Here is a 19,648-nt window from a genome sequence, read left to right on the forward strand (position 1 = left end):
GCTCAAATAGCCCTTGATGCCTTCAGTGTGACTCTACAATTTTCATAGTCATGAAAATAAAGAAAACTCTTTGAATGAGAAGGTGTTTCCAAACTTTTGGTCTGTACTGTAAATACAAGCTAATAAGTCAGGCATGGAAGACTGTACATGTATAACTGCATTAAAAAGCAAGTGACGTCGCTCCTTTGATCAGGTCATTAAGTGACTAGGTTTTCTCTGTGTTTATGTTCGCACTCTTTCTAATGATCTTTACATGCAGTCTACAGCAAGACAGAGCTCTGCAACATTTTCCAGCTTTTCTTCGGAGGAAAGCTGTAAACCTTTGTTTTAGCTGCAGGACAAGCCCCCGTTTTATGACTCCTCATATGTACACCGGAGTCTCTTGACCAGTTAACAACCTGAACATGACGGCAGGCATAGTTTTCATTTTAATCTGTTGGGAAAAAAAAGAAAGACACATTCACGACAGTAATACATAACATCATAAAAATAATGAATTGCAAAAAATGTGAAAAAGGATGATGACTCCAGATTGCAGAGGCTGAACTATTACTAATATCCAATCACAACACACTATATATAAATATTTAATGCAGTACCTCTCCTACAGATACTGAAAGGGCGTGGACAATTTTCTCATGCGCCATCGCCACCACACTCTGTCCGTTTATCTCAATTATTCTGTGTCCGACTCGCACTCCGCCCCGCTCCGCAATACCTCCACGCATCAGACTACAGATCTGCAATTCAGCATTGAAATAAGTCATGAGCGAGTCAAGAACTCCCCTAACACATCAGCTGATCAGATGAGCTGAGTTACTGGGATGAGAAAGACATCCCTTTCTATGTGTCACTTACTATGCCGTTCTGAACGCTGAAGCCCAGCTGGTATTGCAGGTCGGGTCTCTTTATGAGGACAGTGGTAACAGGTGGGCAGCTCACGACACTTAGTTTCACCTGAACGTGGTTCTTCAGGCCCTGGAACACACAAGTAATGTGACGAATGCACTTAGCAGCTCGTGGTGTTGAAGACATGCTTGGATGTGTGCAGACCTTGATGATGCCCTGACAGGTGGCGAGCGGCAGGCCGACCAGACTGGTGTCGTTGACCGCCATGAGCTGGTCGCCCACATTGAGTCTGCCGGAGCGGGCGGCAGGGCCGTTGTTCAGCATGCAGGCCAGGATGACGGTGGGCAGGATGGAGCCCCAGCCCGACTCCACGATCACCACACCCAGCACCTCGCCCTTCTGCTTCTCTAGCAGAACCTGAGCGCCAAAAACATTATTCAAAACAGAGGAAGGATCCATTAATGACTACAAAGTAAAGAAAGAACGTATAGAAGTCGGAAAAGTTTGTTCCACTCATGAAATGAATATGTGGTGTCAGTTGTTAATTGCTGTTGGAAGTATGATTTAAATGCCACAAAGATGTTGCATGAAGCAACTGCATGTGTGTAAGTAAGTAGTGAATAATCAGTATTCACTGCAGTCAATTAACCGGTTGGTATTCAGCCATTATGAGACTATAATCACCATCAACATCGGTTATTATCAACAAAAGCACAAAACCAAGCTTGTTTTTGCACATTTTGGTTTGCATATATTTAAACAAATTAATGAATCTTTAAGAGCATTAGTAAATACAGTGAAAATAAAATACATTTGAGACTAATGATAAATAATATTACATAATTTTTTTTAAATGTGTGTATAGAATATATATATATATATATATATATATATATATATATATATATATATATATATATATATATATATATATATATATAGTGTGTGTGTGTGTATGTGTGTAATTTTTTTACAATTTATTCAATTATATTAATTATATATATATATATTTTTTTTTTATATATATACATTAACATAATTTATATAAAATAATTGGAAATAATATAATTAAAAATAATTGCATATAAAATACATTCATATTTTAAAAGTATATTCAATTAAATAATACAGTTCAATTGTTAATATATATTTTGTATGATTATTGATTACATATTCATATATTTAATATATGAATATAATTTATGTAAATAATTGATACATTTAGAAATAATATAAACATTACATATAAGAATAAATGGATATAACGTCAATATATTAAATCAATATATTACAAATTGCATTCGTACTTTAGAAATATATGAAAATATATTCAAATAAATCCAATACATATATTTATCTTTTTTATATTTTCATAAATTAATGTAAAATAAAATTGCATAATGAGAAAATATAACAAATTACCTATATAATAAATGAAATATTAATTTTGGATTTTTACTGTTATTTTATCATTATAATTACAATATATTTACATATATTAATATAAACTATTTATATAATTATATTATATATGCACACATACATATGCAGTATATATAAAACGATTGAACAGATAAAGTGTATGTTTTTACATAAATACATACATTTATGCTTTAATTGATCAAATGTTATACCTGTTTAATGTTTTATATATATATATATATATATATTCCATCACCATCAGCACTAATAAGACTGATCGACCACTGGACAGGACAGTGAAGTCATAGGAAAACATAAGGAAATACTGGGAGAATGGGATCTGGAGAAGAGAGGAGCATCACAACACAACTGACTATCATTTACAGCTGCTGGGATGAAGTTTCCAGTGCTGGAGTCACCTCTTTACAGTTTTCAGAGTTGGAGAAATGGATGAGGTCGTCATTATACATCTCCTGCGTGCTCAGGATATCGCTGTAGTCTTTCTGGCTGAGGTCCTTGGGATTGATCCCATTGGCTCGGAGGAACTCTTGGTAGGCCATGCTGAACGCCTGACCGATGGACTGTGCGATGAGCTGGGCCTGTGAGGGAGGAGAGAGAGGCCAAGCACTCAGAGACAGGAGGACACTTGACCACGTGACGACATCTCAGAGCCAGAGAGTGCTTGAGTCAAATCGAGAGGGCGGAAAAAAGTCCAAACATGCAGTTACATCAGCACAACATGAACACAGCCAAGAACAAATGAGTTATGAGCTCCAAAGCCACAAGGAATCTGCCTGTGATTCACACATGACTTACACATGCATGTCTGTTTAGTCATTATTTGGGCTAATTTGATGATTTCAGCTACCAAAAATAGTGTTTGTTTGTTTGTTTATTATATACTGATGTTAAACATTTATCATTGAATATGGAATATTAAATATTGACTCAGTCATTATTTAGGATAATAGTGTGTTTCTTTATTGAATACTGATGGCAAAGATTTCTAATTGGATATTGAATAGAATACATTTACTTCGTTTTTACCTAATTTGATAATGCTTTCGGCATAGAGTTTGTTTATTAACTATTTATGATAAATATTTATTTATTACATTCTATTGTATATTATTTAGTAATTATTTAGGCTAATTTGATCACTTCAGCTACCAATAAAAGTGATTGTTTATTAAATATGAAGGTTAACTACATCGTACTGAACATTCAATTGAATTTTGTTATTTGGACATGCTTAGTATTTACCAATTGTTAATATTCAATCTTTTCTATTAAATATTATTTTTTCTTTATTAATAATTTAGGCGAATTAATTCATGCTTTCAGCTATGGACAAGATTTGTAAAAAAAAAAATGAAATGCTAATATTGAATATTTTCCACTGAATATTAAATATAATGTAGATTATTTAGATCATTATTTGATAATGATTTCTGCTACCAGTAAGAGTGATTTATTAAATATTAATAGTAAATATTGGTTACTGAATACTAAATATTATGTTTTATTTATGTATTATTATTTAGGCTAATGTTATAATGCTTTCAGTTACCAAAATATTTTTAAACATAGCTTATTCGATATTAAATATTACATGTTTATTTATGCAATATTTAGGCTATTTTGTTCATTCCTTCCACTAACAGTAAAGGTGTGGTACCTTCCATACTTAAATCTAGATTTATTATGATTTTTGATTGTTAGATTAAATGCATTTCTGTGCTACTTGTGTGAAAAAACTTGCAACTGCAAAATAATTAAAGTGTTTTCTGATAATAAAAATGCTTGAATCTTTTCACAAAAGGTGAATTCATGCTAATCATTATTCACTGGATTCCTTATTTTGGAGAAAAGAACAGCCTCACATCCTCTGACTCAAAGACGTAGCACATCATGCGGTACTGCTTCCGGCTTTCTGTGCCGAGGCCTGGATCTGTGCAGTCGAGCGAGGAGGCGTTGGACAGACGCCTGCGAGCCATCAGGACCACCACCTCACCGATGTCTGCGATGTACGAGATGGTGCGCAGGGCGCTATCCATCAGCGTCTCCTGCGAACACCAGTCAGCCAATGAAAAGTCAGCAAGTGACAATTCTGCAACTTGTTCGTTAATACAAAACCTAATAGTGCGAATTGTCTTTTTATGGATGGTGAAGTGGAAAGCCACAGAAAGATCTAGGCTACCAACCTGTGTGTCAGCATTGAGCACCTTGATGGCCTTGGTTGAGATGAACAAGTCGATCTCTGTTGAACTCTGAGCTTCACCCTCTGTAGACTGAAGAAGATGGTTTCACAAAGGTTACAGTGTCATCTCATGGACTGAGAGGGAACTTCTGACACCATTAAACCATGAAGCACACATTTACAAGAGCCTTACCAAGGCAGCAGACATACGTTTGTGTGGAGAATCTTACCTTAACGCAGTCCACAGCTTCCTGCGCTTGCTTCATGCGAACGCTTTTGGATGGGTTTCTGTCGGAGAGCAGTTGGGTCGAGCCAAGGTAGTTTGCGGCAAAGATGATACCATTGATGAGATCTTCTGGCTCACAGGGACCAGGGACTGAAAACAAATGCAAAAGCGTGGATTTACAACAACTTATAAACAGGTTCGGGGAGAAAGCTAGTGTAATTTAATTACAAAGTAAATGTAACTGGAATCCATTATGTGTATGTGTAATTAAATTCCAGTTGTTTATAAAAAATATTAAAAGAGGATTACATCTGAATATACACACACACAGACACACACACACGCACGCACGCACACACACACACACACACACACACACAGCTCTTGTATACCAGTGTTTCACAATTTAGTACACAGAATAGAAATCATGTTTATTTGGTATTATTTCCTTATTTCCCATTTTGTTTAGTGTATATATTTTTTTAGATTAACAGTTTTTTCAAAGGATTTTTTTAGATGATCAAGTCTAATTTTGTGCTGGCTGTGCTTTAAAATTCAATTATTATAACCTTAATTAAAGTGATAGAGGATTCTGAGAGTCTGACAGTAATTGGTGTCTGACATTTGGTTTAAATGTTTGAAAATGATTAACAGAAACGTAATCAAAAAATGTAATCAGTTACATTACTTTATTAAAGTAATTCAAATAGTTACGCTACTTATTGCATTTTAAATAGGGTAACTTGTAATCTGTAAAAAACCTTCCCAAAACTGCTTAAAAATCACCTTAGTTTAAACAAATAGTCTAAACTTGACTCTAATATCAATACTGTACCAATAATCAACAAACAAACCGATGCATTGTTCAAATCCTTGGTGTTTAAATAAAACTGAACTTACTATCCACAAAGCTTGGGAAAGAGGGATTTCTCTGGGCCTGCTGAAAAGCAAAACAGCATTTAAGATACAGATTATGTTACAGGTTACATCTTGTCCCATGGGACGTATTCCACTGTTATGGTTCAGTATATCACTACTGTAGGTTACTTGCCGGTCTCTTTTGTCCGGATGGTGGCCCTGTACTACTTTCCTCTGAACTACTCGGAGAAACCTGTAGAAACATTGAAACAGACAATAATTCGCCTATATTTTGATTATAGGTTCACTTGTATTTGACTTAGAGGTAAGACATGTTTTTGTTGAAAACACAGGACTGAAACCAAAAAAATAAGTGGGTTTTGTTGATAGCCACTTAGTTGTAGCAGTTACAATTTCCCAACATTGGAAAGTTTACATGTGGATATACTTGGAAATATTGACGTTTATAAAAGTATGCATTTTGAGGAGTATACATATAAGCAGGAACTCAATTTTTAGGTAATGTATCACAAACTTCGTGCCCCTGTATACAACCATTAGCTAACACTTGACAATAATTGTGAAGTACACAACACTATTTATACACTTATTAATCTAAAACACTTAGTTTACATTCTGAATTTGCACATAATATACCTGTACATACAAAATTGTCTATTGATAGATACCTGTACATACAACTGTCAATCTGTATATTGTTATTCCCTATTCACTTGTTAAATTTTTATTATTTGTTATCTGTGTTTTGTCTTGTCACTGTCATTCTGTTGCACCATGGAAGCTTCTGTCACAAAAACAAATTGCTCATATGTATAAACATACCCGGCAATAAAGCTCATTCTGATTCTGATTATAAATTAGAATAAATATCATAAGCATAAATATCTTCAAACTTTAGAAACAAATGGCTAAGGGATTGTACATAAAAAAGCAAAGTTGTGTTGTTTTCCCAATAACCACTTTCCCGCTCTTTATTGAACCACTTTTCGGAGGCTTAAAGCATGAATCTGGTTTATTATTTAGGACAAATCTTCAAATCTGACTGGCCACCCGTTCAGGCTGTTTCCTTCGCTTGTGGCACATACAGGGTCCAGCATGTCTGCAACCCTACAGAGGACAAGCAGTTTGAAGAATGGATAGAAATCTTCAAATCTCCATCTCAAGTCTGATGCTTGTCTCTGTAAGGAGCCAGACCACTAGTAGAAATCTGGCGCGATGTTGTCAGGAGTCTCCAAATAAGACAAGAACATTCTGTTTGATCGACATGCAAAGAGATCACTCCCTCATTTTGTGTTAAAATATGGCTCAATCAAGAATAAATGCTACCACAGTAACAAGGGTCCATTCATATGGATCCAATCATTGTGGAAGCAAAGACTTCTGCACAGTTACCTGTTCTTGATTAGGCCTTGTCTTCTCCGTTTCAACAGGTTTGGCCAAGTCTTTATGTAGCTGTTTGTCTGGGGACTGTACAGGTGTATTAACATGGGCTCTGGATTGGCTCTTTCTCCTGTCTGATGATGTTGAAGAGATCCTGGAATAGTTAGGAGCCTCTTTCCCATTATTGGTCTGATCAGGAGCACCTTTGTTACTCCCTGAGCTGTTTGGAGCAATTCTGAGTTTGGTCTTGACTTCGTTCTCAATCTGCTCTTCCTCAACATCCCCAATGCTCTTTCTCTCTTTTCCACCCTTTGGTTTGTGACTACAAACGCGATGTTCCTGCCCTCTATTTTTGCTGTCACCAGGACTTTTACTTTGCTCGTGTGCAAGTTTCCCATCTCCGTCCCTGTCGTCCTCTCTGGAGTATTTTAGCAAATGTCTTTTTTTCCAAATGCCTCTATCCTCTGGATCTGCGAATTTAGCTTTATTGCTGACCCCGCTCCCGTCCTGGTAAGCACTGTCTCTTTTGTGTACTCTCTCCGACTGATGTCCTCTATATCTGAAACTTTGTCTAGAGTTTCCTCTGCTTTCTCTGACCACAGGGACATCACAATCTTTTGGACAGTCGCTAGCACACTCTTCCCGAACCCTTTCTATTCGATCCCTATGAGGACAACTTGACCCTGGAGGGACATCTCTTGGGTTTTTGGGGATGTCTTGATTTCTTCTATAGTTGGTAACTGCATCAGTTTCTTGCCCCACTTTAGCAGAATTGGACTCTTGAGGACGACTCCTGGCATCTCTGGGAAAGTCGTCAGTACCTTTCCTTGGGATCTCATTGTTGTTCAACTCCACTTCTTTCCCTTTGTAGTGAAAAACAACAACATTGTCTTCTTCTTCACTGTCCTCTTCTTCTGCCTCTTCCTCTGTCTCTTCTTCATCCTCCTCGTCCTCAGCCATAGGGGCTTGTACGAAGGTTGTCTCCGTGATAGGCTCTGGACGCTTGTAGACCGTTGTTGTTGCGTCTTGCTGCAGAACCTTGTAAAAGCCTTCCGAGTGTTCCCAAGCCTCCACCGGTTTAAGGCTCTCCTGGACATCCCGAGACGTGCCAGGACTCTCAGCTCCATCCGCACCTTCATGGCAGTCCATTCCTTCCATGTAGCTTTCATCTTCAGGACAACAGTGGACATAGTAGGTCATCCTGTCTGCTTCGGTTTGCAGTTCCTCATCTTCCCCGTAATCATGTTCCTCTTCTTCTTCTTCTTCTTCTTCACCAGATACAACATTATCATACTCGGACAGTGAGTCTTCCTCCATGCTGTCCTGCTGAAGATGGCTTTGGCCTTGGATAGAGTCATCCTCAGACCCATCACTTAGACAGTCCCTAGCTGGCACAGGAGAGGGTGGTTTGATGTCTAGTTTTTCTTGTCCAAGTTCTTCAGGAACCGGATCAACTCCATCTCCAGAGAGCTTTTCACTTCCCTCAGCCGCAGTGCTAGAGGCTGACGGGTTGAGCTCTGAAACAATGGCTCTGGTCCCCGGTCTTCTCCTGAGAGCCATGACAGGCTTCATCAGCCCCACAGAAGTGGGATTCTGTCAGCCCTGAAACAAGAAGTTCAAAATTAAAGTAAAAAGTGCCAAATGTAATTACAATGGTTTTGGTGAGTAAGCCTATTTAATTACTTGGTGGGTAACTTGCTGACTTTATAAGCAACTGTTTAAAGTTGAACTGATGTAATCAATATGTCATTGATCTGATCGAGTCATCTATAAAGAAATACAGAGAAGTCACTTTCAAACCAAACAGCTTTCTGTTGGTCTTTGTAACCGACTTAAACCTGTTGTTAAAAATGCATTGGAAAATCTTTTGTTCTCACATGACATTCCTGATTGCTGTAGACTCCAATTGAAATATTTTGGTTGTAAATATTCGCTGAACAACAGCCAATGCATGACTGCAGCTTTATGCTAGAGTTGTTCCGATTCCGATACTAGTATCGGAAATATCTCCGATACCACAACAAATTCTGGCATCGGCATCGGCGAGTACAAGAACCCATATACCGATCCGATACCATTTTCTTAAAAAAGACCTAGTTATGACCGCAAGCTTTGCCTAACCGCTGCACGGTTCTTCTTCGCTGCTCAAAATGCATTGAAAACACAGGAAGTTGTGCTGTGTTGCCACAAGCAACCCCTGTTTAGAGCAGCGAAGAAGAAATGAAAACGCGTTAGCAGCCCTTATCTATATATGACTGGATCACTCATCACATTCTAAACTGCCAAAAGACAGTGAAGCCGCTACTATATTATAGATCAGTGGTTAGCAGTATGTCTCTGTAGTACCGGTAGTTACAGACTCTCGAGTATATTCAGTACCGGCAACTGCGTTCAGTCGCTTCTGTGTAAGTCAAAACGCAGGGCTCCAGACAGTAGCCGAATATATACTAGTGTCTGTGAATATTAAACTGCAAAATACTATTTAAATATTACTCCCGCAAAATCTACATCTCTGTGTAGGACATGAGGACACGAACGCATAAACCGTCACTTCATGAGAATTTACCGTTTCATTTGAGAATACTGTCATATCATAAACACAGACACTCAAAGATCTTCATGGCAGCCCATTAAAATAAATGTTTGGTTTACATGAGTAAATTGACAATATATAAAGCTACTGTTGTAGCCTACAGTAATAATAATACATCTCTATAATAATAATAATTATGCCTAGATGGTTGCTTGTTTTTTACTTGTTTTTTACTTGTTAGAGATTATCTGATTAATAGATCTTTTTTTATATTCCTAGACTTATTTGTTGCAGTTTTTTTATACAGTTATATTGTAAAACTTAAATACCTTTTTTAGTTTGCGGTGTTAGATTTTTGGCTGCATTTGAAGTTCTTTTTTGCATAAGAAAATAAATAATACTGTCAAATTCATGTTAGATAATAAAAATACTGTAATAAATACAGTAGTTCACCATGTATTTGTTCATGTTTTATTGAGGGATCTGTCTGAAGCACACCATAAAAAAATTCTAGCAATTTACACAGGGCTAGTAGTATATACAGCTGTATATACAGATATACACCCAGGTATCGGATCAGTACTCGGTATCGGCCGATACCCTGAGCCCAGGTATCGGAATCGGTATCGGGAAGAGAAAAAGGGTATCGGAACATCTCTACTTTATGCAGGAAAAATATCTGCCAAATAATCATAACGACAGGAACATAGGCCTGTATTATAAACACAATGTAAAATACAGTTTCATGACTAGTCAATTGTACATTTTCTACATTTGACAGGTCCAAAAGTTAATTTTGGTCAGTTAGTGCAACATACTAAACAAATGTGCAACATGTACAAATAGTCTGATAGAGATAAAATAATTCTCAAGATGTATGCATCCAATATATCCAACCACAGACCATACGCATTGGAATAAAGTGTGCTAATATCCTAAAACTGATTACACAGCATCAGTCTATATGCAATTTACACCTACACCTTTACTTTGTACTAGTTCCTGAGCTGTATTAAAACCTCTGAGGAACCTCATCTGAATCAAGTGCAGTATACCACAGCATCAGGGAGACAGATGTGCACAATTCAGCAGGTGTATCAGCAGGAAACATGCTGATATTTTCTTGCACTACAGGGATTACTCACTATTAATGAGAGGCATCAGATTCCCAGTGGAAATACGGCCCCCTTCTTTTGATTTTTTCTTCAACCACAGATGGACTGATATTTTTAGTTTGAAATCTTAATTATTAACAAGGTTTTATTTATTTCAGGAAAAAAACAGGTGATCTGGGCAACACTTAGTGTATCTACAAAAGGCCCAAAGAGCAACATGAGGGCAGTCGAACTTGAAAAAAAAACTTTTAAGCAGGGCTTAAGTGTCCAAATACTTTTGTATGGCATCGAATTACTAAATATTTAAGCATGGAGATTCAGGAATAGCAGTACATTATTTTTCAACTGTTGTTAAAATCAGTTCGCTAATCTATCTGCATTTAAACTGGTTTATATAAAGTTGCTAAATATATGTAATCTTATTCCTCATAAATTAGCCAACTCACAGTTTGCATCTTCAGAGAAACTGTGGAAATTGGCCCAGACCTTATAAGAAAAAAAAAACTGCAAAAAAACAAACAAAAAACAAGCAAGCCTAAGCTGAAAATGTGGTCTTGGTCGAAGCATGTAATCGAACACATTAGTATCGCTATTAGATCAGCAAGCAACTTCTAATTGGCTGATATACCTGTCTTCCTCAATGCTCCTTTATGTTCAGTGACTATCAATACATTTGCAGAGGGTTTTTTCACTTGGTCTAGAGCTTTCTTATTTAGCAATGCAGAAGCGTGTCTTTATTTCCCTTTATGTGCAGGCGCTCATTTAATCAAACAGTTTTGAAATAAGCAACTTCCAGAATCTGAATGCACTGAAACTTAGATTTAAACAGATGATGTTCCTTAATGTCACTTGAACTACAAGCAGGATTCCCACATCTTATAAATGTCAATGACATTTCCAGATCTTCACACACATTTTGAACAATGTATTTCTATGTTTTTTCTAGTTTTTACAAGCTTTTTAACCCATCCATGATAAGAACAAAATTCATATTGTCCTCAAATTGAGCAATATCTAACTATAATATTTTAGATATTAAATATTTTAGAGCTGAACATACCATGAAAATATATAAATCGCCATGACTTTCTAAGATTAGGTGCAAAACTTTTCCAGGCCTATAAACCATATATTTAAAATAACATCTCCATATTTCCCATGACTTTTTGCTCAGATGTAAACTGTAAATAACTGGTTAAAATAAACAGACGGTTAAAAGACTGGTTAATAAAAGGATTATACGAGGATGTGCTCACTGCTCACATGTGACAAAGAACATGGCCTGGTAAAGGACAATTACACAAAAGCAGAATCTGTCAGACTAAAACTTTAAAGGTGCAAGTACAACCTCAAGACCTGCGGGAAGTTGCTGTCTCATCTAAATGTAAATGCTTTTGTCTGGACACTTCCCTACTGAAAAAGCCCAAGCTAGTATAAGAACTACAGCTCTGTTGGCCTTAACTGGTTTGAACTGGTCTCAATTCTGACCAAGTTGGTGTTGAGCTGTATTTGTGGTGTATTTGTTGGTCAGCAAGCTGGTCTCTCTGAGTCTATCCAGTGTGGCCAAAACCATATAAGTGTAAAAGAAATCATGGCTGTTTGGTCAGAAAGCAACTCAGGTTTATCTAAATGTATATGTAACCCTGGACCACAGTCATTGCACATGTATATTTGTAGCAATAACCAACAATACAATGTATAGGTATTTTCCTTTTATGCCAGAAATCATTAGGGTAATACATAAAATCATGTTCAATTAAGATATTTTGCTAATTTATTAATTTAAACAACTTTCTCAATATATATATATATTTTTTTGCACCCTCAGATTCCAGATATTCCAATAGTTGTATCTCGGCCAAATATTGTCGCATCCTAACAAACCATACATCAATGGAAAGCTCGTTTAATCAGCTTTCATAGATAATATATACCTAAATCTAGAAAAATTTACCCTTGGCTGGTTTTGTGGTCCAGGCTCACATTTGTACAGCCATTGGCCTATTTTTAATTTAAGATATTAATTTTAAATATCTTTAAAAGTTTCTAAATAGGCCTAATTTCCAGCGGTTCTGACGTCACAGTCCATTCTTCCAGTGATCTCGAGACTGAATTACTGCATCATTCATCGACCCGGACACCTCACAGCCCAAATGAATCACAAACACTGCTCCAAATGCCCCAAATAATCTTGTTTCTGCACATAACGTTATAAGAAACGTTTGCTCAGAGAATAGGAAGATACGTCGCTGTTTCACAAGACGAATAAAACCTGCACTCACTCACAACGACAATAACGTGGCGATGAGCATTAGCATGATGTGTATCTTTTTTTAGTGCAGTTAATATTAAACTGACTCCAATAGAAACGGCTAACATATATGCTACTTTACCGACGATAAACGAACAAGTGCTTACCAGAGCCAGTTTGGCGTTGCTCAGCCAAATAAATATTGGTCGTTGTTCTGCTCAGACATTTAGAGAGCCAATGTTAGGACATGTCTTTGATGAAGCACAGATGCTGTATACACACACACACACACACCCTCAGCATCCCGGGACAGCGAGGCGCTTATCGGTTTTTTTAAAGAGACAGTCAAACATCACAACAACGAGTACTAGCCAATGAATCATTTATGTTATTCCTCAACTTCAAAAACGTTGGTAACAGCAGATACCATGTCTAATGTCAGTAAAACAATAATACAAAAGACAATTGTCTTGATCAAACAGTGACTATTAAATAGGAAATGAAATGTAATTGTGTGCATACTACATCTGTATGTATACTGCATACATTATAAATCATATAGTGTGTAGTATGCAAAACAATAACATCCCGGCTGTTTTGCAACCTTATAGCCTTAGCCTATATAGTGCACTATTCAAGGGGACAGCCATTTGTGTGTAGTGGACATAATGTGCACTCATTCAATCCCATAATTCACCTCAATAATGAGTGCAGCTAAAGGCTACTCATGTATGCGCCAGGACGAATTAATTTCTGCGTCTTTGCAAAAGATGCAATCTTCTAGCACGCTTTGTTTCTGAATCCACTCACTTACTGTCATACAGTATCACTCATTCATATTAGTGGACTAATGTTAGAAGGTGGTTTCACATACAGTTGTTTCATGTTATAACACGAATGTTCTGTATAAATATGAAATAAGCTAGTTTGGGGTGATATCATGTAAATTGATTAATATAATGTCATGTTATTAAGGTAAACCAGAATGCTGAAATTTATTCAGTGCAACCCACACAGTACATGGGTATTTTTTAGCTAGTACTAGCCAATGAGTGTAAAGTACATTGGTTGCAGGGTTGCCAGTTTTCACAATAAAACTAACCCGAAACTAAGGCATTTCAAGGGGGTCTCCCAATTAATAATCGCATCGCAGGGGCTAAATATCACGTTACTTGGGTGGCTTCAAACCGCAGACATAAAAAACAACCTGTGGTTAAAGTAGCCCAATTCTTGGCAACACTCTTTATTGCAGTGTATTATAGGATTGAATATGGAATGATTGCTTTCATGTTATGGTTTTGTACTCTACTACAATGGCTGTTCCTTCAAAGAGAGAACTTGAGTGTACAGATGGGGATTTTGGAGCGTGCATGATTTCCTACTTGTTAAAGTAAAAAATTTTCATCAAATTTATGAGATTTTGATGAAAATTAATGGGTAAAGAAGTCTGTTGTCTGTTGTTAATATATAAAGCACAGCTCAAAAGTTACTTTCAAACCAAACCACTTTCTGTTAGTACACATGGCAAATTCACATGACCAGCTGAACCCAATGTAAAACCTGTAATGAAATCTTTCACGTTGATGCTAAATTACAGACCTCACCTAAGATTAATGGTGACTAGTTGGTTAGGGGGAGGGACATTGCAGTAAGAATTTGATTGGACAAATTCATCTCAGTGCAGGATGAGTCATCAAAATGTTGGACCATTTTCTAGAAGAATAAAAAAAAACGTTAAATGAATATACTAAAAGCTACTTTTGTTAATGTTTATAATACGTTAGCATCCACAAGCTAACACACGTGGGCTAAAAGTCACTCAAATCTAATAATATTTAAGAGCATTATTATTCATATTACACGATTTATTCACTTTAAGAGCCATGGCTCGCATGTATGTGACTGTGGGCCTTTATTTTGAAATGTGTGGAAGTGTTGGTGCCGTGTGTTGAGCTTCACCCCTTCATTCTCCTCAGAGACTCCGACATCATGGCGGACGCCGATGACTGGGGTGAGAAATACACTAAAATCAACCATTATTTTTATTTTCCGACCCTACGACTTTCTATTAACATGATTTATCTATTCAGCCGTCATCTTGAATCACGGCTGTCAGCAAGTAATCTGTGTAAACGCGCTGTTATTGTCCAGATGCTGATAGTTTCGACCCCGAGGAGCCCATCAAAAAGGCGGCAGTTCATGACAAATGGGAGGGCGAGGATGAAGACGACGACGTCAAAGTTAGTAGCGAACGCTTTATTCGTCTTTCGCTAATCCAAATTAGCATTTATTTATTTTATAGTTGATAAAGTCTCTCATCTTTCGAGAATTTACGTTTAGCTAACTCTAGCTAGCTGCGCTTGCTAACTCAAGAGTGTCAAACCGTATGGTCAAAACATGGAGGTGATGAGTTTTAGCCTGTAATGTGCTCAGTTAGTTATTAGCATAGGCGTACACCTACTGTCGTAAGTCAGGGAATGAAATCATAGCGATTATGTTAATTCCACGCTAAAGCCATGTCTTTAACATCGTAATAGCGTGTAGTCAGTGACTAATTTACTGTAAGTAACTTGGCCTTTTCAAAGCAAAATATGACTGCCATCTGTTGCTCATCTCAAACTATCTCACTGTCTCGAAGTAGATTGTTTTCAAAATATTAGGACAGATTGACTTTCTAACTGTGAAATTAATTATTTCCAGTGCATCTTTTATCTTGATGCTACCTATCATCGTGAAAATGTTTTAATTTGTGGTTTGAAATTCATTTTCCATGTAGGATAATTGGGATGATGATGAAGAGGAAGAAAAGGAGGAGGAAAAGAAATCAGGTATATATCGTTGCATGGAATGCTTTGAAATGTTTTGGTTTTCCCCCAAAATATATTTTTTCCTACGTTAGAGTAATCAACATTTGAAATGGATCCAAAAAAAAAAGTTTTGGTTTAAGGACAACTTTGCTGGAAGGTTTTGATCCACTGCAAATGTTGACTAGTGTATTTTTTTTATTTAATTTTTTGTATGAGGCTATAAAAACATCATGCACAAGTATGTGCATGCTTGAAAATGATGCACATATTCACATACACATAAATTCACATTCTTCAAAGCAGTTATTTATAAAGTTGCAATGTTAAACTGTGAGGTTTATCAGTGTTTTTGCTTTCATATACAGAGGCCAAACCTACAGAAAAGAAGAAACTCAGCGAGAAAATAAAAGAAAAGGAAAATTTACAAAGAAAAAAACAAGAGGAGCTCCTTAAACAAGTGAGTTCGGACATTGCAATATTTAATTTGACCTATTTCTCAGTTAAGTAATGCTGAATGTTTTCTAAGTTGTTAAATATTTCGTCAACACCGTAAAACATCAAAAGCATTGTTTTATTTAACGCATTTTGTAACTGTCATATTTTGTATTGTTTTAAACACACAATACCGTTCAAAAGTTTGAGGCAAGTAAAACAAATTTGTATTTATTTAATAGTAGTGTAAGCGTGATAAAAGGGTATAACAAGACTCACTAATTTGTTTCAATAGTTAGAGGAGTCGGAAGACAGCACAGAACTCACACCAGAAGAAGAGCTGGCAGAAAAACTTCGAGTAAAAAAACTACAGGAGGATTCAGACTTGGAACTAGCAAAAGAAGCATTCGGTAAGTGCTTTCTGTTCATCCATGTGCATATTTTTGCCCATTATAGGCCCTGATCATTCACTTCTACTCTCATTTGTAGGTGTAGTATCAAATAATGTTACAGGAATTGATGCCATGAGTCCCTCTACAAAAGAAGACTTCACAGAGTTTGAGCGGTTGCTAAAAGAAAAGATTTCTTCTTATGAGAAGTCAATACACTATTCCAGCTTTTTAGAGACACTGTTTAGGGACCTGTGTCTTTCATGTAAGCATATTTCATTTTTTAAAGTTCTTCTGTCATTCACTTTGTGATTTATGTATTAGTTTGACATTTTGTGTCTGTCTTGCAGTGGAAGTTGAGGACTTTAAGAAAATTAGCACCTCGCTAACAGCGTTACTGAGTGAAAAGCAGAGGCAAGAAAAGGTATGAAATTCCATTTTTAGGGGATAATCCTCCATCCTTTGGGCATCTAAAATGTAGATGAGTTTGTTTCTTCATCTGAACAAATTTGGAGAACTTAAGCATTTCATCACTTGCTCTCCAATGGATGCTCTGCAGTGAATGGGTGCCGTCAGAATCGGAGTCCAAACAGCTGATAAAAGCATCACAATAATCCACACCACTCCAGCTCATCAGTTTATGTCTTGTGAAAATCTGTGTGTTTGTGTGAAACACACATCATTATGACCTTTTTGATTTAGAACTATTGCTTCTGGCTAAAATGTAAGTGCTATATTCATAATGTTTCTTTTTCTAGAAATATGCACAGATCGAGCATCGTTTACAAGCAAAAACCGCTCTAAACAAATATGTGCATGGATTTTGTTGTGACTTTCTCACTGGAGGAATCGTTATTATGAATTATGACTCATATTTTAACCAGAAGCATCAGTTTCAAAGTGAACAACAGCTTAATAATGGAGTTTTTTATTTATGTATTTATAAACGTGCAGTTTTTCTCTTCATAAGATGTTAACTGATGAGCTTGAGTGGTTTATTGTGATGTTTTTATCATCAGTTTAGGCTCTCATTGTGACGGCACCCATTCACTGCAGAGCATCCACTGGTGAGCAAGTGATGCAATGCTACATTCCTCTAAATCTGTTCTAAATTCATCTACATCTTGGGTGGCCTGAGGATGAACTTATTTTTTAGCAAATGTTCATTTTTGAGTAAAAATAGCAAACGATTACTAGCTTTTTTTTTCTCAATGTTTTATTTTTTTTTATTGTTGAATTCTCCTATTTTGTTCACAATATGTACCATTTGTATTGTCTAATTGTAATTATTATTATTATGGTCCTAAATATATATATTTTCTTATATTTCTTATCAATAGGCAAACAAAGGTAAAAAGAAAAAGAAGGGAGTTTTACCCGGAGGAGGTTTAAAAGCCACAAAGAGAGATGATCTGGCAGACTACGGGGAGTTCGACGGCGGTTATGCACAAGACTACGAGGATTTCATGTGACCAAGGCTTAACCCATTGCTATTGTTTGCTGATTGCTGAAGCACACACTTTAACAGCATGACCTTACCCCCCAGTCAGGCCCACGCTAGACAACTCTGAACCCATCCCACACACTCTCCCCTCAAGAGGTTCATGCAGAGAATCAGTTCACTGCGCCATTTTTCTCTGGTCTGTGAACTTCGGTATAATAAACCCAATTAAAAATGGGGTCCTTCTCACAAATGTGAATCTGCAGCTTCGATTAATCGTCATGGTCCAGGCAACAAAGAGTGTTATTGTTCGGTGACTGATATTTCTTGGAAATAAATGACATTCTATGCAAATTTCAGTCCGGATTGATCTGTCGTTGAATCGGCTTTGGCTGGTATACTTTTGCCACCAGACCGATTAACTCGACCTGTACAGCCTGAAGTGGTGATATGGTTTATAAATCATGTTTTCAATCAGACGTTACATTTTTTTGTTCGTAGATGATAGCGAGCTCATTTATTTAGATAAGTAAATCTAAAGTAGCATATTAAATATAAGCATAATGCTTTGAAAGTAACTCCTTTATGTTTGTAGTTCGTTATGCATTCTATGACCAAAAGTATCACTCTAAATGAACCATTGTGAAGACACATTGCAGCGTTATTAGGATTACCTCAATTTTTGCAGAGCGAAATATGCGAATATTTACAAACATAACTCATGTTTTCAATGCAGCACATTATGCCGTTACTCATTTGACCTCAGTCATGCCAGTAATGAATGAGTGTGTTCTCACGTGATCTGCTGATGTATAAGGGACTGGTTGTTGACGTAGGGTTGTTTCAAGTGTCGTTTGGCTTTCCATTATCTCGACATCTTGCAGTGATAGACAAAGAGACTTGCGATCAGCGAAGCCGATGATAGGACTCCGCACTGTTTTATAAAGATCTAATTTAATAAAAGTTGATTAAAATCACTTGTTTGTCTTTTGCTTTTTATATAATTTTATATATATACAGTATTGTTCAAAATAATAGCAGTACAATGTGACTAACCAGAATAATCAAGGTTTTTAGTATATTTTTTATTGCTACGTGGCAAACAAGTTACCAGTAGGTTCAGTAGATTGTCAGAAAACAAATGAGACCCAGCATTCATGATATGCACGCTCTTAAGGCTGTGCAATTGGGCAATTAGTTGAAAGGGGTGTGTTCAAAAAAATAGCAGTGTCTACCTTTGACTGTACAAACTCAAAACTATTTTGTACAAACATTTTTTTTTCTGGGATTTAGCAATCCTGTGAATCACTAAACTAATATTTAGTTGTATGACCACAGTTTTTTAAAACTGCTTGACATCTGTGTGGCATGGAGTCAACCAACTTGTGGCACCTCTCAGCTGTTATTCCACTCCATGATTCTTTAACAACATTCCACAATTCATTCACATTTCTTGGTTTTGCTTCAGAAACAGCATTTTTGATATCACCCCACAAGTTCTCAATTGGATTAAGGTCTGGAGATTGGGCTGGCCACTCCATAACATTAATTTTGTTGGTTTGGAACCAAGACTTTGCCCGTTTACTAGTGTGTTTTGGGTCATTGTCTTGTTGAAACAACCATTTCAAGGGCATGTCCTCTTCAGCATAGGGCAACATGACCTCTTCAAGTATTTTAACATATGCAAACTGATCCATGATCCCTGGTATGCGATAAATAGGCCC

General features: G+C 36.7%; 2 protein-coding genes across 3 annotated transcripts; one reads left to right on the top strand and one right to left on the bottom strand.

The window, feature by feature from the left end:
• Window position 1: 1 nt before the first annotated feature.
• On the bottom strand, window positions 2-13,156 carry LOC113043535 (amyloid-beta A4 precursor protein-binding family A member 2-like). 2 transcript variants are annotated; one of them, XM_026202982.1, is made up of 12 exons: window positions 13,023-13,156; window positions 6,969-8,558; window positions 5,749-5,808; window positions 5,598-5,634; window positions 4,702-4,847; window positions 4,476-4,562; window positions 4,155-4,337; window positions 2,691-2,870; window positions 1,054-1,266; window positions 859-978; window positions 600-740; window positions 2-433 (listed from the first exon to the last, which is right to left on the bottom strand). In XM_026202982.1, the coding sequence occupies exons 2-12, from the start codon at window positions 8,526-8,528 to the stop codon at window positions 362-364; spliced, it is 2,799 nt and encodes a 932-aa protein (XP_026058767.1). In that variant the 5' UTR covers window positions 8,529-8,558; window positions 13,023-13,156; the 3' UTR covers window positions 2-361. The 2 variants fall into 2 exon arrangements, with proteins under 2 accessions (XP_026058767.1, XP_026058766.1); XM_026202981.1 differs by having other exon boundaries at window positions 5,598-5,637.
• Window positions 13,157-14,714: 1,558 nt separating this feature from the next.
• LOC113043536 (eukaryotic translation initiation factor 3 subunit J-A-like) lies at window positions 14,715-18,405 on the top strand. Its single transcript, XM_026202983.1, has 8 exons — window positions 14,715-14,866; window positions 15,007-15,095; window positions 15,632-15,683; window positions 16,028-16,119; window positions 16,390-16,504; window positions 16,584-16,748; window positions 16,834-16,907; window positions 17,824-18,405. Exons 1-8 carry the CDS (start codon window positions 14,845-14,847, stop codon window positions 17,953-17,955), a joined length of 741 nt encoding a protein of 246 aa, XP_026058768.1. The 5' UTR covers window positions 14,715-14,844; the 3' UTR covers window positions 17,956-18,405.
• The last annotated feature ends 1,243 nt before the right edge of the window (window positions 18,406-19,648 follow it).

The sequence above is a fragment of the Carassius auratus genome, chromosome 25 (genome assembly GCF_003368295.1).
Source record: "Carassius auratus strain Wakin chromosome 25, ASM336829v1, whole genome shotgun sequence".
In the NCBI taxonomy this organism is placed as follows: Eukaryota; Metazoa; Chordata; class Actinopteri; order Cypriniformes; family Cyprinidae; genus Carassius; species Carassius auratus.

Excerpts from the sequence above, each read along its gene's own strand:
- LOC113043535 (XM_026202981.1), bottom strand. The coding sequence starts at position 8,528 with ATGAAGCCTGTCATGGCTCTCAGGAGAAGACCGGGGACCAGAGCCATT. Across the intron at positions 4,338-4,475 it reads TGCTCAATGCTGACACACAG|GAGACGCTGATGGATAGCGC; the intron begins GTTGGTAGCCTA and ends TGGTGTTCGCAG. Across the intron at positions 1,267-2,690 it reads ACTCTGAAAACTGTAAAGAG|GTTCTGCTAGAGAAGCAGAA; the intron begins GTGACTCCAGCA and ends TTTGGCGCTCAG.
- LOC113043536 (XM_026202983.1), top strand. The coding sequence starts at position 14,845 with ATGGCGGACGCCGATGACTGGG. Across the intron at positions 15,684-16,027 it reads GGAGGAGGAAAAGAAATCAG|AGGCCAAACCTACAGAAAAG; the intron begins GTATATATCGTT and ends TTTCATATACAG. Across the intron at positions 16,749-16,833 it reads TAGGGACCTGTGTCTTTCAT|TGGAAGTTGAGGACTTTAAG; the intron begins GTAAGCATATTT and ends TCTGTCTTGCAG.